This window comes from Bubalus bubalis, chromosome 16, assembly GCF_019923935.1.
Source record: "Bubalus bubalis isolate 160015118507 breed Murrah chromosome 16, NDDB_SH_1, whole genome shotgun sequence".
In the NCBI taxonomy this organism is placed as follows: domain Eukaryota; kingdom Metazoa; phylum Chordata; class Mammalia; order Artiodactyla; family Bovidae; genus Bubalus; species Bubalus bubalis.
In genome coordinates, this window is record NC_059172.1 from 32,641,205 (window position 1) to 32,666,021 (window position 24,817).

General features: G+C 55.8%; 1 protein-coding gene across 6 annotated transcripts in view; it reads left to right on the forward strand.

Annotated features, from left to right (window-relative positions):
- The window catches only part of PDE2A (phosphodiesterase 2A), a 96,721-nt gene that overhangs the window by 14,367 nt on the left and 57,537 nt on the right, over positions 1-24,817 (forward strand). For 3 of the 6 annotated variants that reach the window (XM_044929398.1, XM_044929396.1, XM_044929397.1), the window contains one exon: positions 13,635-13,710. In XM_044929398.1, the coding sequence (XP_044785333.1) occupies positions 13,635-13,710 (76 nt within the window). Of the gene's footprint in view, positions 1-13,544; positions 13,711-24,249; positions 24,312-24,817 lie in introns of those variants that run through there. The other 3 variants (XM_044929400.1, XM_044929401.1, XM_044929399.1) reach the window with 2 other exon arrangements.

Consider the following 24,817-nt stretch of genomic DNA (forward strand, 5'->3'; position numbering starts at 1 on the left):
GATTAAGGTATTTTTAGCGCACACACCTCACTCCCTTCTGTGGAAGGAGGCCTCTGAGCAAGGTGGGGGTGGAGAAAAGACTGGGAGCTCATAAGAGGACCCCAGGTGTCTGCAAGGAGATGAAAGCTGATCCTCTGCCCACTAAGGTCCCAACAAAGAGAGGGCAAGTCAGAGCTGCAGCAGAAGGGATTCAGATGAGACTCAAGGAACACTTCCCAGTGGTGCTCCTTAAAGAGCTGGGACAGATAAACTAGATTATGAGCTCTCTGATGGCAGATACTATGTCTGTGAGCCCCTCTCCACCCAGGAACAGAATAAGAATGAGACTTGGGGTCAGACAGGGATTCCCAGGTGGTGCAGTGGTAAAGAATCCACCTGCCAATGCAGGAGACGCAAGAGATGCAGGTTCAATCCTTGTGTCAGGAAGATCCCCTGGAATAAGAAATGGCAACCTACTCCAGTATTCTTGCCTGGAAAATCCCATGGACAGAGGAACCTGGTGGGCTACAGTCCATGGGGTCACTCAGTTGGACATGACTGAGTGACTTAACACACTTGGGGCCAGACAAGTCTTGGTTTGAATCCCACCTTACTGGGTACTAGCTGTGTGGCCTTGGGCAGTTCCTTTATCACCCCCAAGCTTCTATTTTCTTCACTGTAAAAATGGGCATAATAATATCCCCCTTTGTATATATTGTAAGGATCAAATGGATTACTGTGACATGTGAAGCAAACCCCAGTACTGACTTTACAGGACCCAAACCTCCAAAAAGGCAGGAATTAAGTCTGTTTTGTGTAATGTATCCCAAGCTCCATTCACAGGGCTGCACATAGTAGGCGTTCAATAAATGCTTATTGAGTGAATAGATGTTAGTTTCATTTCCATTCTCCAGATCCATATGGGCTCCTTGTTTTGAGGTTTTGTGAATAAAGGAACTTGGTGAGTAGAGGGCAGGGGTACCTCACATTTGGCCTTTCTCTCTCAGGCAGAGAAGAACAGGTGACTTCCAACAGAAAAAAGGCAGACTTCTGGGGAGAGGCCTGGGAGGGTTCAGGACCACGGACAGCCCCAACCTGTGTCTCCCATGTGACCAGACTTGCTGGGATGAAAGGGTCCACCGTATATGCCCTCCACAACCACAGTGGGAGGAGGAGCCAGCAGTCCAGTCTGACTGGGGAGACCAGGACCTTCATCACCATCACTGGGAGTTCAGGGGAGGGGGCAGTGTGGGGCATCCTGAACAGCCAGGTGTCTGCAAAATGTGGTAGCAATTCTGACTCTGTAGGTGTCCTGGGGGGATTAAATGAGTTACTTCTTAGGAATGCCTGGCACATGACTGCCTGGAGAGGGCACAACATGGGCTCACTTCCCTCCACCCCTTCTCAGCCCCTGTGGCATGAGGAGGAACATCCCCCTGCTCTGTTGAGGGCCTGGACATCTGCTCACAGGCCCCGGGGTGGGAACTTCCTCTTCTGGCCTCCACTGACCCCCACCTCTGAGGCTGGGCTGGGATAGGCACACAGTAGGTGCAAAGGACAGCCCGGGGAAAGGTCTGCCCTCCTTTTTCCTACCGGAGCACTGGGAAGCTGAGAGAAGGTCACCGATGACCCTCCTCCAGGCCCAGAGCCCCAGGGCTCCTGCCCCCAGTGACCACTCTGATCAGTTCTGACCAGCTCTCCTCACACCTCGCTGGCCTTCCAGGGCTCAGGCGATGAATTAGTGATGACAGCATCTCAGCATCACTATGACGACCAGGCATGTCCTTAGCCTCCAGTCAGAGTGCAGTGGCAGAGGCCAGAGACCCCTTTGACTCTGGGCCTTGGGACTGGTATGTATGTGTGACAGGGGCCAAAGGGGAGAGAGGGTGGGGCAGGACCAGACACGGGGGCTCCATCTGGAGAGGACTAGAGTTCATTCAGATTGTTAGCTCCACAGGGACCTTGGAGACAGCTGTTTCTCTCTCCTTCCTTTCTCATCTCTTTCTTTTCATTCCTCCCTCCCTTATTGCTTCCTTCCATATCCCTAAGCCTCTTCTCTGTCCAAGGTCTTGAGCTGCCCACCACCTTCACACACACCCCTCAGTTGGGGAATGAGGCCCAGCCTGACCCTCACCCGTGGGAGCTCAGAGTGAGATGGGGACATAGACACTTCCTGGTCTAGGCTCCAGAGAAGGTGTGTTGGCCGCTGGTGGCTCTGTGGAGGGGGTGGTCCTGGCTTAGCCCTGCCAGGGTCTGTGCAAATGGCTTTGCAGAGGGGGTGATACCTCTTCCAGCCCTGTTGATTGAGGAGGGGATTTTTCCAATGGAGAGACAGAGGTCCAGGGAATTCCCTGGCAGTCCCTGGCAATGGTTAGGACTCAGTGCTTTCACTCACGACCCTTAGTTCCCATTCTGCAAGTCACACCACTCAGGAAAAAAGAGGAGAGAGAGACAGGTCCAGAGGTGAACTGGTTAAACCATGAGGTGTAAGTCCATAGGTGAAACATAAAGAGGGATGACGGATTGATGAAAGTCCAGAACAGCCTAAGTGTGGGGTCTGCCGCAGGGAGCACAGGAGGAATGGAGCCTGGGGAAGGATTGGGAAGGAGTGGATGCAGTGAGGAGTTTGCAGTTTGTCTCACAGGGGAAGAGGAGCCCCCGAAGAATGTTGTTGTTGTTGCTTGTTCCCATCCCATTTTAGGGATGGGAAAACTGAGGCCCAGAGAGGGAAAGTGACTGGATTCAGTTCAATGAGGTCCTCAGGGACAGCCTGAGACTATGGGCTCTGCTAGGGTCCACTAGACCCCAGCTAGGGCTTCTTGCCCCAGACTTGCTGACGTGAATTTTCCCAGGTAACCACTACCTCCACCGGGTGGGGAGGCCCGTGGGTGACTTTGCCCTCAGATATAAGGAAATTTGCATAGGCATGGGTTGTGCTTATGGCCCTTCCTGCCTTGGAAGGATTGGGTGTGAGTGGGAGGGTAGTGGGGGAGGGCATCCAGGTAAGGCCCTGGAGGAATTCAGGGGCTTGGCTAAGGTCAGAAAGAAATTAGAGTTAGAAATTGAATCAAGCTTGGGTCTCTGGGCTCCCAGCCCCACACAGTGCCACGTCCCCTTACTTTACACCTTCAGGGATCTTCGATTGAGTTGGGCACTGATATAAGAGGTAAAGGCCTCTCTGAGCCCCTCATTCTCCCCTAAGGGTTCTTCCTGGTCCTGGCGTCTGCTGAGGGTGGAACTCATCTGGGCTGAGAGGAGACATTTAGCTCCATTGTTCTGATGAAGACACTGAGGTCCCAAGGTAACAGTGACTCACTCAGTAATAGGTCAGAACCAGACTGGGCCTGACTGCCTGGCCCTTAGCTTGTCCACACTTCCCCCACCCAAAGCTGTCCCTTGCTTCTCTTCATCCTGCTGTGCAGCCTTGCTGGGCCTGCCAGCTTTGATGGATGGCCCCACGTCTCAGCCTCCCTTCCATTCCTTTCTGGGTGCTGGGCTGTTAGCCTCCTAATCACCAGTTCTGCCTGTGGTTCGCCAAGCCATCCATCTCTCCAAAAAACCTCACCCAGCGCAGGTGGGTTTTTTTGGGGTGCAGCAGGTCCCCCTTCTCTAAGGCCAAGCTGAAAGTGTGGCTGCAGGCCCTACTTCAGGGGAGTCAGGGGTCAGGAAGCTGTTTACACCCCGTTGCTAGAGGGCCAGAAATCCCCACCAGAACTTCCAAGGGAACTTATACATGCATACATGTGCATACACACATGTGAGCACAAACACTTGCTCACAATAACAGTATTAAAAGCTTTCATGTATCAAAAAATACTGTATGCCAAGCATTGTGCCAGAGCTCTGCAAGTATGATCTCATTCAGTTAGTTGATTACTGTTGATAACCCCAATGTACAGATAAGGAAACTGAGGCTCAGAGAGGTTAAGTAACTTGCACAGAGTCACATATCCAGAAGATGGAGGAAATGGGATTTGAACCCAGGTCATATTGGCTCACTTTTGTATTTGCCACTTCTCTGTTCTACTGACTTACGCATGCACACAAGTGCACACACGCACATGAGCACATGCACACATGCATGCACGAACACCAGCCTCCGTGTGGACCCCTGCCCCGCCTGTCTCCCTGGACCTGGTTCCTAAGGAGTAGAGAGAGTGCTGGGCTGAGGAAGAGATGAGGGGTCACTACTTATTGTCCCCCAGGCTGCCCCCAGACTTTCACCCTGAGAGTGACACTGATCAGCCATGGAGGCTGCATGGAGGAGGCAGCCTCCAGGCAGTAGGAAGAGGAGGCTGAGAGGCAGTCGATCGATTGATTACCCCTGCAGCACCGCCTTCCAGGAACCTGGGCCCAGGGGAGTGTGGCGCCGTGGGTCGATCATCTGGGATGCAGCCCAGGTTCCACATGCTGGGGGTGTGTATGTGGAGTGAGGCTGGCATAGGTCCCCTGCCTACCCGCTTACCCCTACCTTGCTGACCCTACACCTTCCCCCTGCTCTCCCCGCTGCCCCCCACCATAGGCACTGCAGCTGGGAATCAAGCCACCTGTTCCCAGACACCTAAATGCACCCACTCCTGTGGGATTACTGTGCTCCAGAGGCTGATCCTAGGGTTGCTGCTTCGAGGTGAGGAGAGGTCAGGCAGGGAGGTCAGGGGCCAGGAGTTGCAGGGGGTGGGAGTGAGCCTTCATAGACCTTTGTGGCCAGTTTAATAAGATAATGAATGTAAAGTGCTTCGTACCACCAGGGCATGCAATAGGAGCTTAGTCTTTGCTGGTTCCTCCCTCAGGAGTCTGCACAGAGTGAGGCTGATGGGGGTGGATGGGGTGCCTCTGAGGGCACCTGAGCTCCCAGAGGGACTGTCGGGTGCCACTGACAGTATTAACAATGGCAGGAACGATTTAGCTCTGAAAGAGGAAGAGGGAGAGAGATTAGTACCTGACAAGTGTCAGAGTCTAGCCAAGAATTATCATCTTTCTGACACGGGGAGGGGAACAGCTGGTGCTGGGAGGAGTGGCTGGGAACCCTCCCCACCTTCCTACTGGGAAGGGCCCCTGAACAGGTCTGTGTTGCCCGCTTCCTGGATCTGCTTCCATTCTGGCAGAGGAACCTTCACCAGGCCCTCCAACTTGCACTGGTCCCCAAGAGACCTGGGTTCAAGTCCTGGTTCAGGCACCTGCTGGCTGGTGCTGGTTAGGGCAAGTCACTTTCCACCTGTCTTCTCTGTGGCAGGCCTCTCTGGGGGCCTCTGTCTTCTCATCTGTGGCAAGTCCCCAAGAGGATTAAATGAGATGTCACCTGTCCAATGCCTGCCATTTCCCTGCCCACAAAGGGCCATGCCCCCTGGGTTCCCCAGAGCCTGCCTTCCCTGTTCACAGCCCCAAGAGCCACAGCTGTGGTCCATCTCTACCCTGGACGCTATCCGCTCCACCTTGGGTCCCCACTGTCCTGACACAGAGCCTGTTGTTGAGGAAGAAGTAGGCAGGGGATCCCATCACAGGCTCCGTCATCTTCTCTCTCACTCTGGGGAGAAGAGTGGGAGGACAGTGGACCTCTGACTCCAATGGGTATTGGCACCGGGCTCAGGACTGGGATTCCCAGGGCCTGACTTCCAACTGTTCCGGACACTGCCTTACTGTATGAGCTTGGGCAAGACCTGTCCTGGGGGGTGGGGTAAGACAGACATGGAACTTCTCTGACCAGCCTCTCTTCTGAGGGTGTGTACCTGGATGATTCTGTGTTCTGGGGGAGAGGCTGGGTGGTGAGGTGGTGGTACAAGGCTGGTGACCTCCATGCCACAGATGGGCAGACCTGTAGAGGAGGAGGGGCTCGGGACTGGGGCCAGCCTAGGACTCCTGTGGTCCCGGCGCCTTTTGTCCCCATACCACCCCTGCCACTGTCTGCTCTGCCCCCAGGCCCGTTGCCCCCCACCCCCAACCTGCTCCTCCATTCCTAGTCCTCTCTTCCTTTATTATGTCTCTGTATTGCCTCCTGCCTCGGGCTTATCTCCTTCTGTCGCACTTCCATCCATCCATCTCTGTCATTCCCCTGTGGCTGCCTCCTGCTCCCTGGCACACCCTTCCCCCCCTCCCCCCCCCCGCAGGAGTTGGGCTTGTCTGAGAGTCAGTTCCTCTCTACCACTTGCGTGTCTCAGTGGTCTCTGAGTCTCAGCTCTCGTCTTCCTCCGCCTTCCTGAATCTCCCTCTCTCTGACGGTGTCTCTGTCTTTTGCTGTCTCTGATCCCCCTTAGTCTGTCTCTGTAAGTCTCTCTTTGGCCTTGTCTCTGGGTCTCTGTCTCTTAGGACCTGCCTGGTCCTGTCTTCTCTGCCTCCCTTCCTCCCCTTGCAAGCCCAGCCAGAGCAGCGGGTACAGCCCTCCAGCCTGGAAAGCGGAGTGGTCCACACTCCCTCTCTCTCTTGCTGGTTGCCTTCGAGGCCCCTGACAATTGCCCTCCGCCCCGCACCACTCAGGGCCTCGTTGCTAGGCCTTGGGCTGGCAGCACCTGGCTTCCATAGCGACGGGTGCCTAGAAACAAAATGCCACTCTGCCGGTCCCACGGAGTCTTGGCGGATCGAGCTCCTTTCGATCAATCAGGACAGGAAACGTGGCCGTCTCTGGGCTGCCTCCAGCTTGAAGAGGCAAGAAGAGGAGACCACAGTCTCTGCCTTCTGGAACTTGGGGAGCCACTGGGGTGAGAGGAACTGCTCCAGTGTGGTCCTGAAGTCAAAGAGGGAGCCCTCTCCCCTCTGGGCTCTTCTCAGAGGCATGCAAGGGGCCGGGTTTGGGTCACTGTTCTACTATTTCTAGCTGTGTGACTTTAGACAAATGACCTCCTGTCCTGGGACTGCGGTTTTATCAACTGTAAAGTTGGACTAATAATATAATGATGATTAAATAAGATGTGTGGGCCTGGCACTTAGTAGGTAGTCCCTGACAGCATTGTCGTTCCTGCCCCTTCAAAGTTGTCTCAGATTTAATTAGCAGAGATGAGGGCGATGGAACTTTAGGCATGGATAGTGGTGTGAACAAAAGGTGGAGGCTGGAAGGCAAGTGTGGGGGCTCACAGGGGCCCTCTCCTCACCAGTATTCACAGAAATATGAGGTGCAGCCCACAGACCAGCAAGCTCTGAGGGCTGTAGAAACCCTGGAGCTGGAGTCCTAGAGTCTCGGTGTTATAGGCAGTTAGGATAATAGAGTGTTAGGATCTTGGGCTCCGACATTCTCAGGGCTCCAGGCTCTCACATTCATAGGCTGTAAAAAGCACAGATTTTTCTAATAAAGGGATTTACATTGGAAACTCTGATTTTCTTAGATCACAAAGCTCTGGGAGTTCTTGGAACCTGGAAGCCGCAAAGTGGGTCTCCCTCTATGACTGTGTCTGAACAGGCAGAGAGTTTTCAGAGCATGGGGCTTTGGGTCCCTGTTGCTTAGAATTTCTTGTGCCTTGGCACCCCTCATGGGCTCAGCTCTGAGCAGTCCTGGTGTGTGTGTGTGTGTGTGTGCCCACGTGCATGGGGCACTGGGGTCAGTGACCAACTGCAGCCCGAGGCACCTCTGGAGAAGGGCCAGCCCAGGAATAGCTGGTGAAGGAAAGTTGGGCAGCTCATGCGCTGCAGCTGTCCAGGTGGTGCTGGGTGGGTCTCTGGAAGCCACCCTTGGCCGAGGACCTGCTTGCCTTCATCCACCCAGCCTGCCCAACAGGTCTCAGGAGGAAGCATCCCATGGGACATCCTAGGGTTGGAGTTATAGCAGCTCCTTGCGGTCCTGCAGCCTAGAGGGCAGGAGGCACCTGTGAGGGGAAGAAATGGGGTATGTGGGAGCTTGGGGGATGAGAGAAAGAGTGGGCTCAGTGAGGGGATAGTGCCCAGTGGAGTCTACAGTAGTGATTCTCAGCACTGCACTCTCTCTGCACTGTCCCAGGCTCCTGGGGATAGTGATTTGGGTTGGGGGAGCCTAAGCACCCTGAACCCACCTGCCTATAGTAGCCTGGGGTAGTCTCAGAGGAAGGAGCTCCTTTTCCCACCTCTGCCCAAAGCTGGAAAGGCTGGTGGAACTGTTGAGAAAGCTGGAATCTGGTTTTCTTTTGCTCGTCTTCCTTCCCAGTTTCCATGGGAATCATGGCTCAGGATGATCAGGGTTTGATGGGATGGTGCTGTGGGAGGAGTCAGCGTCAGGCAGAGCCATCCCACATGGGTAGGAGTCTGCTGCCAAGAAAGCGAGGTCCCCGCCCCTGGGAGCATGCAAGCAGAGGCTGGACTGCCCGTCTCTGGATTGCCTCAGGGTGACTTCAGAAAGGAGCTTAAGTGGGGAAAGGTGGGCTTTGTATGACTGGCCCAGGGGCCGCCCCTTCTAGACATCCCTGTGCTTTGTTAAGGTGGGGTCACCATCTGCCCCCATCCCCTGCTCCTGCTCCGTGTGCCTGGCCCTGTGCCGGAAACAGACATGGACACAGACACGTGGAGCTGAATTAGACCCCAGTCTCTTTCGGGTCTGGTGGGAGAGGCACTTAAGGAAACAAATACAGATGGGCAAATCCTTCAAAAGTGGCAGATCAGGTTGGGTGGAAGTTTCTACCACTGATTCCTGCAGTCCACAGATGTCTTTTTGAGCAATTCCTCTGGGTCAAGCCTTGTTCTAGGTGTGGAGCCACAGCAATGAGCAAAACAGAAAGCGAGCCCTGTCCCCTGGAGCTGCCCCATAGTGCCTGGCAAAAGTACAGAGGTGCTGGTTGGAGGAGTGGTGAGTGGTGAGGGGTGTGGCCAGGAGACAGTGTGGGTGGAGAATGAGAGGATGGTTTGGAGGCGGGGTTAAGGAGGATGAAGGCCAGCACCAGAACTCCAACTTTATCCAATGGGGCAGTGGGGAGCTATGTGGCTGTGGGTGAGGAAGAGTCAGACTCGAGGGACGAAAAGATCACTCCAGCAGATATGGACATCGGTGAGAAGATGACACAGTGGTCCCCAAAGGAGGCACTAGGGCAGCTGTGCCCATTAGTATTCCATGTGCCAGAGCCATGTGAGATGTGTAAAGGGATGAGTCTGTATATAGGAGTGTGTGTGTGTGTGTGTGTGTGTGTGTGTGTGTAGGAGTGATGGCAGTGTGTATGCGTATCTATAAAAAGATAGTAAATTGTATAGATGATTGTGTGTCTCCTGGGACAGCTTTGTGTGGCAGAAGACTCTTGGGGTTTGTAGAAAATAGGGGGTAGATACCAAGGTGTGCCAAGGCCCAAGTCCCCTGGACCTCAGCCCATATGTGAGTTGGCAGGTCCTGGACTAGTCTAGACTAGAATCCTCCGGGCTCCCTTCCCCCTCTAAGGTCATGGAGCTGGCCATCTGCTGCAGAGAAGACAAATGTGTATGCAAGTAACATGAGGATGGATGAGACCTGTGGTTGACCACCCCCCAACCCCTTGTCCCTTGATCCTGAGTTCACTCAGCCTGTGTTCTTTCCCACTCAGAGCTGCTGTGGGGGCTCTGGGAGCTGGCCCTGCCCACTCTGAACCCGGCCCTGCCCACTCTGAACCCAGATCCACATTGTCCCCAGCACCTGCCTGTGGCCAGATCCTTTCTCTGTAGGGGTCACCCCCACATCTGGGGCCAGTGCCTGTGGACACTCACAGCTGACCTCAGCTAGTAGACATGAGCAGCACCTCTGTTAACTGTGAATTTGAGTACACACAGACTCACACATTTGCACATACATTTATACATGAATGCATCTATGGGCCATATATGGACACTTGTGCACACATACAACTGTACATATATACTTCATGTGTTCATACACAATCATACCTGTGCACACATACCTGTCTGCACACACATATATGCATATTTCTGTAGACACACATCTCTGTACACATACACAAGTTGGGCTCTACCATGGAAGCACTGCACATCCTTACAGATACAAAGTTACAAACCTGTACTCTGTCTCTTCTGCCCTCACCCACATCATGCTCAAAGCCTGTGTGCACGCACGCATTGTGTGCACACACCAGGGCTAACCAAGGGTGGCTCACCAGGGTATGCCCTCTCTGGACTGAAGCACTGAGGGCAGGCTCTAGCTGGATGCACAACCAGCAGGGATGTCTGCTCCTCCAAGATGCCTCTCGGATTGTCCCCTGGCAGGGCCCCTGGGCTGGTGGAGCTCCCTTTGAGTCCATGGGCTCCACCTCCAGTCATAGAGAGACTGAGCCTCGCACACTGCCTCCTGAGAAGCCCCCATGTTGGGATGTGGCCCTCGCTCACAGTCCTTGGGCCTAGCATGACCAGGCAGGCTTGCCTGCCCCAGAGAGCTGCCATCTGCTGGCTAGGCCTCCCTGAACACTGCCTTTCTCCACCTGAATGCCCGAGTCCTCAGAACCAGGCCGAACTTCACAGGGCCAGAGTCCTGCCTGAGGTCACCCAGCACTTTGGACAGGGCTCAGCTTGAACCTGGGGCTTCCAGGAGTCTGACCACACTCAGCAACCAGAGGATAGATGCATGTCAGGTGCACAGATGGGCTCCTGGGAGCCGGACACATGGTCATAGGGGATGGGAGCAGATTTGGGGTCTATTGAGGGTCTGCTGGCATCACACCCTGAAATGGAGAGATGGCAAGTAGGAAAGTCTGCTCTTCAGACCCGGGGGAGGAAGTGCTTTGTAAGTGCCGTGTCCAGAGAGGGGTCATTATTAGGAACAGAGACGGGCTGGTTCTTGGACAGGGCCCGAGGTTGAGAGGCCCAGTACTTAGACTGACAGGCTCTCAGCTGAGAAACCTTGTCCTAAAATGCCCAGTCTGAAGTAGATGGGCCCCTGGATAGCTTAGTGTGACCTGTACGGTGGAGAGATGAAAAGAGATGGCTGCGGGTCTGGGTTAGGCACCCCTAAAACTGAGCTTCCTCATGGCAGAGGTGGGCACAGGGCTCAGGGCCTGGGAGTACAGGACCCTGACTGCATTCTTGGGGACAACAGGAGAGCTGGGAAAATTAGATTTTCTCTCATGCCATTCCTTAAGAGACAGCATGAATATAAAGCACAGATTGGAGCCAGATGGCCTAGGTTTGACTTTTGGCTCTGCTACTTATTAACTCTGTGATTGTGGGCAAATTACTTAGTCTCTCTGTGCCTCAGTTTTCCTTATCTGTTAAATATGACTAATAATGGGTCCTGCCTTCTAGTACTGTTGAGAAGACAAACTATGAGGCTCAGAGTGAGTGCTCAGCAAATCTTAAAGCCCAAGAGATGGTGGCTGTGCCAGGCCAGGGTTGGCCCTTGACTCTGGAGTCTGAGATCCTCTCCTGAAGAACAAATAGCTCTGGCCTGTGGCTGTAACAGATGTCTCCTGGATACCTTGTCCTACCTGCACTGTCTGGAGCCCAGGATTGAGTTGATAATAGATGCTCAGGATTTACCAAGAGATTTGTGTACTGGTTTCAGACTCAGTCCTTATAATAGCCCTTACATTGGTTACCCTCTTAACAGAGTAAGAAGCTGAGGCCAAAAAAAGAGAATGGAGGCCTTCCCTTTTTGGTCAGAACCTTTGCACGTCTTAGCCCATGTAATATTTTCTACAGCATTAATAAGTAGGACAAGTTGCCCCCAGTCTGAAGATGCAGTAACAAACACTGACTTGGCTTGGATTACTTGGTGACAAAGGAGTTTCGCATCCCTCCCTGTGCCCCTAGACATGACTCCTAGTAAAGATGCAAGAAGGGGGACCCAGAGGACTAAGGTGGCATCCAGGGAAGGCCTACTGGAGGAGGTGGCATCTGACTGGCCCCTGAAAGTTAAGCAGGCCCAGAGGGCATTGGGGTTGGGGTGGTTGAGTGAAGGCCCGAAAGTGAGAATGAGTCAGTCACCCAGCTGAATAGAGAAGGCAGTATAAATTTAAGGAATGGTGGTGAGAGGGTCAAAGCCGAAACAAGTTGGCTCTAAGTTATAGAGGGTCTGCCATGTCAGACTGAGGGTTTGGGCTTTACTGTGCTGCCAGCAGGGAGTCATTGAAGGTGTGTGAGCAGGGGAAGAGGCATGTCCACAGCTGGACCACAGAAATAGAGGTGGGAGAACTCTTGGCTCCCCCTGAGCTGGTGGCACAGCCGGGGCTCTGCCCAGCCTGTGTGCCTGGTGCCTGGACTGTGTCCAGGACCAGGTTCAGTGACTCAACCTTGAAGAAATCACTCCCCAGGGAGAAAGGACCCAGATGAATCAGCCCAGTAAGGTGGGGAGCTGGCAAGCTGGGGGTTCACTGAGTCACCCTCCAAGAGGGGCCAGGGTGGGTGGGGGATAAGGGGAGAGTTGCAGAAAGAGGGGACTGCAGTGCAGTGGGAAGGATTCAGGTCAGACCACAGCGAGGGCTGTCAGGGGACTCTGGCTGCCTTCCCACCATTGTGGGGTTGATTCTCCTGGCAGTCTTGTGAAAGAGATGGGAAAACTGAAGCCCAGAAACCAACTGGGGAGGGGATCTGACCAAGGTCATGCAGTAAGCAGCTGGCTGGCAAAGGCGAAGAGAGACCCAAGAGCACCCTCCAGTCCAGACACGTCCCACCGCCTCAGCCGTCCTCGTGCCAAGCGGAGGCTAGGAATGGGGTGGGTCCAGGCAGGGAGTTGGCCCAGGTGACCCCTTCCCCCTCGAAACCGCCCCACACCCCGCGCAGATGGCAAATCGGGCCGGGCAGCGCCGCCGCGATGGGACAGCAGAGGGCGCAGGAGCGTCACGGCTGCCGCAGGCGCCTGAGCAGAGGCCGCTCTGCGGAGAACTGCGCTCCGAGCTCGCAAGTCCCACCGCGGAACCGTGGACTGTGTGGCCCTGGGGCCTGCATCCTCTCCGGCTTGCGGGGACGCCCACGCAGACCTACCTGACCAGTGCTGGGGGCCCAGTGCCCCTACCCTCGATTCAGGAACGATGCGCCTCTGTGCGCTCGCGTGTCGGTGCGCACGTGTCTCCCTCCCAGATTTGCTACTGTTGTCAGAGCCTGTCCGACTCTGAGCGACCTCTAAAATTTTCCCTCATTCCACTCTTTTTCCTGGAAGAAGAGCAAGCCCAGGATTCCGTGTGTCGTGCCAGTGGTCCCTTCACTTCTATCTCCCCTTGCGGACCGCCCTCCACTCCCTCACTGCACTGGTCTCTCTGCCTTGGGGCTGTGGCCCGGCTCCAGGACTTTATAAGTAAGTGGTGGGGGAGAGGATGTGATCATACAGGAGAGGGCCTCAGAGAGGCGACCCCTGAGAGGTAGTGAAAGGAGTGGCGGAGGAGCAGGAGAAGGGAGCGAAGGCGGTAAGCCGGCTACCTGGAGGGGGATCCCAGTAGCGGACCAGCTGGAAGAATCTTGAGAGCGGAGAGATAAGGGAAGTGACAGCTGGTGGGGGGCTCTGATGGGGGTCCAAAGATCGGACAAACTGAGAGGTGCTGTCCACGGATGCGCGGATGTGGGCGGGGCCAGGGCGGTCGAGGGGCGGGGACGTGGGCGGGGCGGGGCGGGGCCCGGCGGTCGAGGGGCGGGAAGTGGGCGGTTCGGGGCGGGGCCGGGGCGGACACTAGCGCGGACCCGGCGAAGCTGTCGCGGACGCGCCGACCGAGCGCAGCGGCCGGGCCGGCGGGCGGGCGGGCGGCTGCGAGCATGGTCCTGGTGCTGCACCACATCCTCATCGCTGTTGTCCAATTCTTCAGGCGGGGCCAGCAGGTCTTCCTCAAGCCGGACGAGCCGCCGCCGCCGCCGCCGCAGCCATGCGCCGACAGCCTGCAGGTAGGGAGCGGGGGCCCGCTCTGGGCACGAGGGGAACCGGGTGCTGGGTGAGCGCCCGGCCGGGTCCTCCGCTGAGCGTGCTGTCGCCGGCCCCATGGTCCACCCTGCTCCTCAACCCTCCTAGGGTGATGAAACCCCCACCCCCCCACCCCCCCCCGCCCCCTCCGCCCCAGTTGTGAGTCCCACTTCTGTGCTGGGACTGCAGCCCATACCCAGAGACCTTGAATGCCCAGCTCACAGTTCAAAACCTCATGCCAGACTCTGAACTTGTTTCAGATCTGGGACTCCACCCCAAGCACTGAACTCCCAATCCACAGTGGGACCCCCTGGCACACCCAAGAATTCTGCTGGAGCCTGGAACCCTCTGACTCCCATAATAGTAGAGGACCCTTGCCCATACCTCTAGACCCACAGTACATTTTCAGATTCCATATACACCCAGAACACCTGAATCCCAACTCTCAGCCAGGACCCCACCTCAGAGCTGGAACCTCACCTCATGCCCCTGGGCCCCTACTCCACAGCCTTATCTATGCCCCTATCCAGGTTCCCACTCAAACATATGGACTCAGTCCTCACACAGGACCCCACCCCTGAGTCTAAATGCCCTTTCCATCTCGGTTTCTCTCTCCTTCTCTGCAGGATCCCCCTCCCACTCTGTTCCTGCTTTCCCTCCTCCCTCCTGTGTAAGAGATCTTAGTCTTTTCTGGCTTGTCTCACCCTCTCCTCTTGTTTCTCTCTGGGTATGTTGGCTCCAATTTATTCTCTGGTTTTTTTTCTGGCTTCTCTGAGTCTTTCTGGGCATCCTGTCTCTCTCTGCCCCTCTGTTTCTCTCCTGTTTGGTCTCTCTTGCCCATGTGCCCACCTCTCTCGGTATGCCCATCACTCCTCCAATTTCTCCAGGTTTCTATCTTTGTTCTAGGGCCTTTCCATGTGGTCATCCTTCCCCTTATGTCAGCCTCTGATTTTGGGTGGTGAGGGGACTGGCTCAGAATGCCAGGCCAGTGTCCCCGGAGCCTCCACCCCTACCCATGTTGTCGTGGTGTGGGTGCTGGTAGAAGGGGCTAAACATGGAGCACACAGCCCTTGGGCGGTGCCCAGGGATTTAAGGCGGGTGGGGATCGTGCAGTAGGGCACTGGGGTTCACATGAGGAACGATGAGTATATGGCATTGCATGGCACGTGCAGCTGGGGAGGCTGAGTTGTGAGTGTGGAGTGGTAGCCGTTCATATGACTGTTGCGTGTGTGGGGAACTTATGTGTACATGGTACCTGTCTGTCTTCATGGGGTGGAGTAGTTGTAGGGGCTTACACAGGGGACTGTGTGTACATATATGTTATAAACTGGTGTATGTAACCAGGAAAAGCCACTGCTGGGCCCCAGTGAAAGGTTTTACTGGATGTCTTACTTGAAGGGGGTGGGGAGAGGGTCACTGAATGTGTGAGTGTGTTTGCAGCCAAGGTGACTGGCTTCGAGTCACCAAGTTACATCCTGGAGTTGGTCAGGAAATACATGGGGACATATGTGTTGGTGTTTGAGTGTCATATGTCTATGTGATGGCTGTTGGTACAACTCTGGGTAGGAAAGAGTGCAGTGGCCAGGGCCCAGGGGTCCAAGGCAAAGACTTGTTGACTAAGTGTATGTGTGTATGTGCACACACAAGTGTATGTGGGGAGGAGGCAGTGTGCAGGCCCTACTGTCTGTGCTAAGGAGCTGTGTGTGCCCATAAATATGTGATATTTTGATGTGACATTAGGTATGCACATTATTTATGCAGGGTGTGTCTGTGTCTGGTGGTGTGTGTGTATTGAATTTAATTGGATGTGTGTGTGCTTGGAGAGGTGAGTATAGGGTATGAGAGGTGCGTGTGGGAGGTTGAGTGTGTGTGGTGTGAAGCGTGGGTGTGTGAGCTGGATGACTTTTCCGTGTGATGTGGATTATGTGATCTTTTCTCCCTGTGAGCTGTTTATGTATGAAGGGTGTCCAGGGAGCAAGGGTATGTGTGGGGGTGAGGCAGTGCGGAGGCCTGTGGAAGGTGCTGCAGGGGGTGAGGGAGTGTGTGTATAAGGTGTTTGGGGTGAAGAACGAGGTGTGTGATGTTCAAGTGTGCAGAATACAGCAGGTGTCCCCAAAATGTGTGTCTGTGTGAGGAGGGCTTGACTGCCATCCTGTCCTTGCTTTCCTCCCAGTTAGGTCCCCAGAGATGCCCAAGCCAGGCTGCCTCTACCCTTTGCCCTTCATCCTCCTCGCTTTCACCAGGGCCTTTGTCTTGGGTTTCCGGTCGAGCAGGCGCTGGACAGGCGGGCGGCGGGTGATGTCGAGGGCCGGGAACCTTTGTTCTTTTCCTCTTAGCCTGTCTCGTGTTTGGGGCCGGGGTTGGAAGGGGTGGAGAGAGGATGCACGTGTCTCGGGGTCACTGTGCTTTGCTACCAGCTCACAGTCTTCTGCCGAGGGTGGGGGTTCAGGCACAAGTACTGAGGCCTGGGTGGTATCCCCGTGGCACCTTCTTGACACAAGAGCAGCTGGGACTGGGCTTGGAGTTTGACGGGTTTGCCAACCATGAGGTCTTTGTCCCGAGCGTGGCCCAGTGCCCTTCCTGCTCACGTCATCTCCAGGGTGCTGAGCAGCCCTGTTCCCTCTTCTGTAGGCTGGCTGGTCCTCTTCCCTTCTCTGTGTGGTGCCCGGAGAGGGTTCCTGGGCTGGGAGACAACCAGGAAGACCTCAACCAATCTCCACTCATATTGACCCCACATCTGATGGGGGGATAGTTTCTGTCTGCCCAGGGCTTTATTCTAAAAAAGGAGGCCTGATCACACCTTTTGGGACCTTCTCGTTTGATGGACCCAGTAGAAGGATCCAGGTCATACTCTCCAGAGAAAGCTATGGGGAGACCGTAGTGGGCAGCTTTCCAAAAGGGACTCGAGAGCACGAAAAGACAGGACTCCTGATGGTTGGGAGCCACAGAGACCATCAGAATCAGTCAGGGGAAGGGGCTCAGGGCTACTGCCTTAGCACCACATTCCAGAAGGTTCTCTGAAGTGAGTGAGGTTGAGCTGAGCCCTGGAGGGGATGTAGAGAAATATAGCCTAAGGCTGAGGAAGATTCTGGCCCAGTTGGAAGAAAGGGATCTTGAAGGCTGTTGAACATTCCCAGGCAATACTGTCTGACTTCAGGTGGCCATCTCTGGGCCTCCTCCCTTCTCAAGTTTTCACGTCTGGCCCATTCCGATTGTCTTTGGCCAGAATCATCATTGTCATTATCTTCATTGTCAGCTTTAGGCAGCTCTTTCCAGATCCCAAGCTCCTTTCACAAGTGTCTCCTTTAACAGATGAGCTCATTCCATTGTATCTGAAAGCATTTACTGAGCACCTGCTAGGCCACAGGCAGGCACAGTGTTAAGTGCTGGGGGTATAGCAGTGACCAAACAGGCCTCGTGGGGCTCCCACTTTCTGTGTCTAAGGAACCCTGTCTTTGTGGCCCATCCACACTGTCAGCCCCTCCAACCCTGGGCAGACGGTCCTCTGTCTGTGTTTTCCCGCAGCCTGATGTGCACTTGATGTGCTGCAGGCAGGCATCCCATGGTGTAGGGGTCTGGCTCCCACTAGAACCTGAGCTCTTCAGAGGCTGGGCAGGGTCTGCCCATCCCATGTGTCCTGACCTGGGCTTAGCATAGTCCAGATGCTCATACTGGTTATCAGAGGTCCCAACCCCCTGTAGGGTTGGCAGCCCTGCTGCCATCTAGGGAAACTGAGGCCTAGAGTGGGGAGGTCTTTAGGGAGCCTCCTCTTAAGACCCTCCTTTGCCCAGTGTTGCCAGAGACCAAGAGAGGTCAGGTGACTTGTGAAGGTTTCACAGCAAGGTGGCGGGGCTGGTCCTAGAATACAGCTCTCTGGCTGCCAGGCTGGGCTCTGGCCCCAGCACCATGCTGCTCCCTGGCTGGCCTCCGGGCTGCCTGTGGCGGCTAAATGATTATTAATGACCCCCCTGGCAAGGAGACAGGAAACGTTTCCCGACCACAGCTGGGGACCTGCTCCCTGCCAGCCCCAGCCATCCATACCCGCCCTGGCCATGGGTCAGCATTGATGTTATCACTATGCCACCTTGGCCTTCTGTCTGTCTTCTGCCCATCTGACTCCCACCTCCCTTTCCTCTAAAGGATAAAGGACAAGACGGAACAGAGCTTTCTCTTTTACATCTCTGTCTCCAATTTGCCTCATCTCCACCTTCTCCCTTGCCCCAAACCAGCCGGAAGTATCCTCTCCTCCAGGAAGTCTTCCCTGAATGCACCACCATCCCCTTCTTCCAGTGGCCTTGTCCTGGGCTCTGGTCACTGAATCTCCCTCATTGCAGACTCTGGTCTCACTCTGATGGTTTGCTCTGATGGTCCTAAGGCTGGGCTGGTGACTTCCTGTGTGGCCTGTCCTCAATTGCTGTCTAAGGACTGACACGTGGAGTATTGTCCCAGATGCTTCCTCCAGGAAGTCCACAGCCCAGCCCAGGGACTCTCACTTCCTCTGACTATCCCAGTGCTCCCTGTCCGTGCCACAGCTTTGTACTGCCAGGCCTTTATGAGCACCTACTATGTGCCCAACAGAGATGGTAGGCAGAGAGAACACAGTGCAGACCTTAAACTTCAGCCACACATTGCCCCAGGTCTGAGCAACAAGGCATCTGCCTCTTGGCAGGTGGACAGACCAGGTACCAGGGCCAATGGTGGTCAGGTGATGGGGTGATGGAGGGGCACAAACACAGATGGATGCTGATAGACTGTGTGGGGAGGGCAATGCTGGAGAGAAACTTGGGGGCCATGGTGGGACAGGGCAGGGGCCTCTAATTCAGCCCAAAGTTGCAGGGAAGGCAAGTTGGGGAGCTTCCAGGAGGAAGTATAGCTAAAGCGGGAGCTGAGGGATGAGCCAGGAGAGAGTTCTGGACAGAGAGAAGGAGAGAATCGCGAATGTGAAGGCTTGCTGGTGACAGACAGAGGGAGGGAAGCGTTCTGTGGAGCTGGGTGCTGGACTGCCAGAGCGGCTGAGTGATGGGATGGCTGGGGGGAGGGGTGGTGCCGAAGCGTCAGGAGATGAGGCTGGTGAGGCTGGCAGGGGCCAAATTGTGCAGGACTTTTATGCCATGTCAAGGAATTTGCACTTTCTCCAGAGGGAACTGGGCACTAGGAGAAGAGTTGAAAGCAGAACAGTGACTGCTCAGACCTGGGTGTTCCGAAGCTCCCTGGGCCAGGGGTGTGGAACTCATAGAAGGGGTGAGGTGAGAGGCTGGGGCAGTTCCTTCAGATGTGGGATGATGAAACTGAACAGGGAAAAGCCTGAGTTGGAAGGGAGGGGACAGAGGAGCAGAGGTGGAGGAGGAAGCTGGTCAGCTGTAGAAGAGGAGAGAGCCACCCTGGGGTCTGGGTGGCCAAGTGAGAGAAGACAGGGTTTGAGAGCACATGCCTGGGCCTGGGTCAGGGCCCTCTGTGGAGCAGAAGGTCTCAGGATGGCTTCCCAGGTTAGGAGTTTTGAGGCTAAACAGAGACCAGGAGACCTGGATTCCACTGGGGGTTGCCACATCCTTGTCTGTAGTGTGGGGACTTGGAATCTGCCCTGGGCAAAGAGTATTCAGCATTCAAAAATTAAAACAATCTGTAAAATGTAATATTTAATAAAATTCAAATTCAAAAATATATGAGTACATTCGAAAATGAGTTAAAATGTAAATTTATGAAAATGCTAAGCATACATCCGTGAGGGTTAATATCAACTGTACCTTCACTGCTTCCCACCCCTTTGGATCCGGCTCCCCTGAAGCCTCTGCTCCGGTGTGGCCGGACACCTGCCCCGGGGTGGGGTAAGGGGTGGTCTACGACCTTCTGGCCTCTCGTTCAGGGGACCTCCGCTGGGAGGTGGAGGCACCTCCTCAGAGAGAGGAGGAGGCCTGCTCTCTGGCTGGTGGTTTCCTGTGGCAGGCAGGCAGCAGGCATTTTGCTTTTTCTGTCCCTCACCTTGAGGGACTTGACCCCTTGAACTTCACCCATTTTGGGGAGGGGGGATGGTGAGGCTGTTTCAAGAACCAAGGGTGAGGGGTCGGAGAGAAGAGGTGCCCGCTTTAGGACCCAGTAGGGGTAGGGTGGGAAATTGCGGGGGGAAGTGGGATGGGACAGGGCTGGGGGGTGGGGGGTGGGGGCTGGGAGGCAGGAGATGTAAGCAAAGCTAAAAGAACAGCATTATTCCAACTTGAATATCTGTATTTCCTAATGTAAAACTTGCAGCATTTCTGGAAGACCAGATGTTGAGGTCCCATCTTACAATCTCAGGATTGGGCACTGCTTGGCTCCTACTGTCCGGTGATCTTGCATAGCACCACTTTTTAGGCTGCATTTTCTCACCTGTAAAAAGAGGAAGTCGGGTGAGATGAGCTCTCAGGAGCATCTGGCATTGTCAGCTTGTGGGGTTCCAGCTTTTCATGGCTCTCAGCTCCCAGCCAGGGCTGTGTGGATGCCTGGCTGGGTGGTTCTGACATTCTGTGACTTTAAGATGCTGAGACTCTAGGAGCCGGAGAAGCAGACTTTCTGTGATTCTAAGATTCTAGGATTTGATGATTCAATGATTCTAAATGGGGTTTCTGGGAAGAGCTGCAACCACCTGCCTCGTTAATGTTGATGTTCAGTTATTAAAAACATAGCAAGAAGCAATGGAGACAGCTTGGGGCCAGGGGCGGCCCCCACCCCCAGGGAGGGAGTGGAAGAGGGGCTGGGTTGGCAGTTAGTGGGGAAGGAGACCCTCTCAGTCTGGGTTGCACAGACCGTTTCTCCTACACCAGCAGAACTGGAGCACCTGCACACACGAGATCCACCACCCCCTAAGCTTGCAGGGTAAGGGGTCATTTCCTTCATCCCTCTGTCCCTAATCATTTCAGACTATGGCAGAGGGGAGTGCCCTTTCCTCCCAATCCCTAAAGCCTGTGGGAGAAATGTCCACAGTGGAGGAAGGAGAGGCCTGCTCACCCCCACCCCCTCCTTCCCTGGCAGCCCTGGCCTGAGGGGGAAAACAGGACATGAACACTTCCTGGACATAGGCATGGGAATGCACGAAGCTCTGCCTGTGAGGCTCAAGTACAAAGGGCCTCCGACTGGGGCAGAGGCCAAGCAGCTAGAGGGGCAGTGTGGGCATTGGTTAGGGGCGATTAGCACCCCTTGAGGACAGGCCAAGAAGGGAGGACCCTGGGGGTGGCTGTGAGAAGGACTTAAGGAAGGGAGGTCCCAGGCTAGGGGGCCTGAAGGGCTAATGACTGATGGGGGCTCAGGTCACCAGCCCAGCACAAGGCCAGCTCATTGGTCCAGCAGTTTGTTGCCTCTTGGGTTGTGCACAGTCTTAGCACCCACACCAGAGGTGGGGAAAGAACCTCTAGGTAGGGGAGAAAGATCTCAGCCCTCTAGACAGCCCACCCCGGCCAGGTCCCTCAGAGCTCAGCACCGCTGTCCGAGACCCAGCCTGGTGGGTTCACGGATCCCGTGACAGAGGCTGGGACCCAGACCCATCACACAGCAGGGCCTGAAAGTACAGGCAGGATGTGGGTCAGGGGGAGAGCGCCTTTGTCACCTGCCATCTTTTTCCTCTCACAGGCCAGGAGACAGGGGGGGTGGCGATAATTGCTCACTGTCGTCTACGAGGCTACATGGTCTACCACAGCCTGTCTTGGCCCTGAGGCTAGGGTCCCCAGCAGGGAATCCATGCCCAGCTGCCCGACCCACAGGTGGCCTCCCTGGGGTTCTCCTCCCTTGTCCTCCTGCTGCCGCACCCCTCACTCTCCTCTGCTTCTCCGTGGGCTCTTTCCCCATCCCTATAAGTTTCGGTCTCTGGCCATTTTTGTATGTCAGGCTCTCCATAAGATTGTTAGACTTGGAAGGGCCCTAGGAGATCATCAGGTCCACCCCTTTTATTCCTCAGGTGAGGACGGTAGCTCAGAGAGGGGAGGGTCCTGTCCAAGGTTGCACAGTAGGCTACAGTGGAGCCCAGGTCATGGAGGCACAGTCTTGGCGTCAGGCATCTAGGGTTTCAGGACTGCCTGAGTCATGGCTAACCCGACAGGCTTCTCTCCTCAGGTCTGAGCTGTTCTCCCTTCTTTTCCTTTGCCCGCTTCTCTGCTGCCTGGCTGACCCCTACCTTGGGCAGACACTGCCCATGGGACACAGACCAGAGCCCAGGACTCTATGACTGGGGTGTACATCAATGCACACATGGACACACAGACGCTTGCAACTGTATATAAGTCCCAGGTGCAAACCTCTATTGTGTAGTTAGGAGGCTGTCCTGGACCCTAGTTTCTCTTCCTGTGAGACACTGCACACCTCTTCCAGGAAGCCCCCAGGGACTTCTCTGCAGAGTCCCTTTCCCACCAGTCCCTTTGTGATAACTGAGTTCTGTTGAGCCTAGGCTCCTCCTCTGTGACCCCAAGGGCACGGCTGAGTCTCCCTCTGGCCCTGGAGCCCCTCCTTCAGTGTTCCCTCCTTCTGTCTCCAGGAGGGGCTCGGCTTCCTGTGGCTGGGTGGGGAGAGTCCTGAGGTCCCCAGAGGACAGTGGGACAATGGGGAGGCGGTGACAGATGAGACATTGCGTCTTTCCCAAAGTAGGCTCCACCCTACCCTGACCTCCTGGCCGGTGTCTGGGTCATAGCCCTGGCCTGTGGATCCCTTAGGATTAGGGTCCTGGTCTGACTGTCCCCCTCCCCCACCTCTCAGTGCAGAGGTCACAGCATCAGAGCTGCTGACCCAGCAGCAGCTCTCTAATTGGAAAGCTGTGGAGTCCTGGTCCCCGAGGTGGCAGCAGCATATTAACAGGATGGTGTAGACTCCTGGGGCTTCTGGTAGGGGTGAGCTGGACTGCTCTGAGTAGGAAGGTGATAAACATGAAGTTTGGGGTGGGATTATGGAGGCACTGTGAATGCCTAGCTGAGACTCCCACCCCCAATCCTGTCCACCTTCCCTGTGCTGGAGCTGGGTGACAGGGAACCAGAGGGCATGGGTCAGGAGCCTCTCCAGGGAGTGGTGGAGAACCCGGGTACAGTTAGAATTGAGTGAAACAAGCACCTCTTCTCAGGTCGGGGAGGAGGCTGTCCCAGGGCAACTCAGTGGTGGCGGTGGGTGGACCATCGGAGGCCAGGGTGGAAAAGAAGGCTTAGGCTTGTGGACAAAGGGATAGGCCCTTAGGTCAGACACTTATCTTGGCCCGCGTCATTTCCTCTGCCGGACATGGCTGGGTTAGCGGGGTCATCACACAGAGGGAAGGAACAGGCCGAGCCAATGCCCATGAGGCCCTGCAGTAGACTCAGGCACATGGGCGACCTTGTCATGCCCTGGGCTGCAGTCAGTCCCCCATCGAGGCCCAGCCATGGAGCCAGTCACCCTGGGAGATGGCGCCGTCTAGACCATCACCCCTCAGCCCCTAGACCCAGGCATCCTTGGCAACACTTGGGCCCAGCTGAAGGCACTGCTGAGGAGGGAGACCCCACAGGACACATGGGACAAGCAGACACTCTGCCAGAGCCCCCCCCCCACAAGCGTGCACACACCAGGTGCAGCTACTGTCACCCTGAGGGTGACCCAAGGAGAACCGCAGATTCCAGCAGGTGTCCAGAGCCTGAGTGAGATGAAAGGAGCTCCAGGCAGGGAACCCAGAACTGCCCCCCGCTCCCACCCCACGCTGACTTGTGCCCTCCCCACCAGCTCACTGAGTGCCTGAGGCTGTTTATTTCCTAGCAAGGATGGGTGTCTCATCTCCACCCGCTCCCCCTCCCCACCACACTCTTACCAAGCTGCCAAATCAAATCAGCCCCTGTGCTCGCGCCAGGCGGGCATGGCGGCCAGCAGCTGACGGGAACGAAGCCAGGCTCAGAATATCCTGCCGCCTGTGCCTGTCCGATGCCTGGGTGCGCTTGTGGGTGGGGGTGGGGAGGGACAGCCGGCCTCTGGGCAGCGCCTCCCAGAGTGGATCCCATTCTGGATGCCCCCCTGGGTGGTGGACTCCCATGAATGAGTAAGCAGGTCCTGCTGTGTCTTCCAGCCCATGAGGAGCTGTGGAATAGAGCTGATAGGATGCAGGTTGGGGGTCCGATTGGAGCCCAGACATCTGGGCACTGGGCTGGGCTTGAGGACTCACATGTATGATCCCATTCACTTCCCAGCAACCCCACCTGGGAGCCCAACCCAGTGGCTGTGAGCTGGACAATACAAACCCCATTTTATAGATGGGAAGCTGAGGCTCAGACAGCAGAGTGAAGGGAGAGAAGCAGAAGCGGAGGGGACCTAAGGAGGGGTAACAGTGTGGTCATGTCCACCCCTGGGGAGCCCCAGGCTGAAGGAAAGAGTTTGGCTCTATTCCAGAGCCAGACGCGCCCATGGGGAGCCGGGCCATCAGGCAAGGCTCCCTGGACAAGGCCGCCTGTGGGAGACAGGAGGTCCTGAGTCTGCTGGGGGCTGGTGGAGGGGCAGCCTGGGGAGACGGGGGAGGGCCTGGCCGGCCTCAGCCCCTGGCTTTCTTGTCTCTGCAGCCAGCCGGGACCTCCTTGCACAGGAGCCAGTGCCCCCGGGGAGTGGAGACTGCGCATTGCAGGTGAGAGCTCAGCAGAGAGAGGGAGGCCTGGGGTGGGCTTTGGGGTGGGGGTGGGGGGCGCAGGCTGGGGGCCAGTCTGAGCGCTACCCCCACCCCTGGGAGGACTGGGAGGCTGGAGCTGAATCCCAGCCCCACCCCCTCCGGCTTAGGGTCACCCCAGACCAAGACCACCTCTCCCTCCCTATTCCTGCCCAGAGTTCCCTCCCCATGAGGATTCGCCCTCCTCTGGAGTCACCTGGGTGTCACTAGGGCTCCTCCCTCATCCTCCCCACCCTCACCCAACAACTCCCTGTTGATTCTCTGCCCTGAGTATCTGGTGAACTCCTCTCTAGTTCTCCTACTGTCTGCCCTGGTCTGGGACGGGCTACCTTTCCCCTGGATGGCTCACTGGCTGTCTCCTCTCAGTTGCTCCCCTTCTCCAAGTGACTGCCAGAAACATCCTTCTAACACACAAACCTGAATTTGTCACTTTTCAGCTTAAAAATTCTCTATGCTCCCCCTCCCCC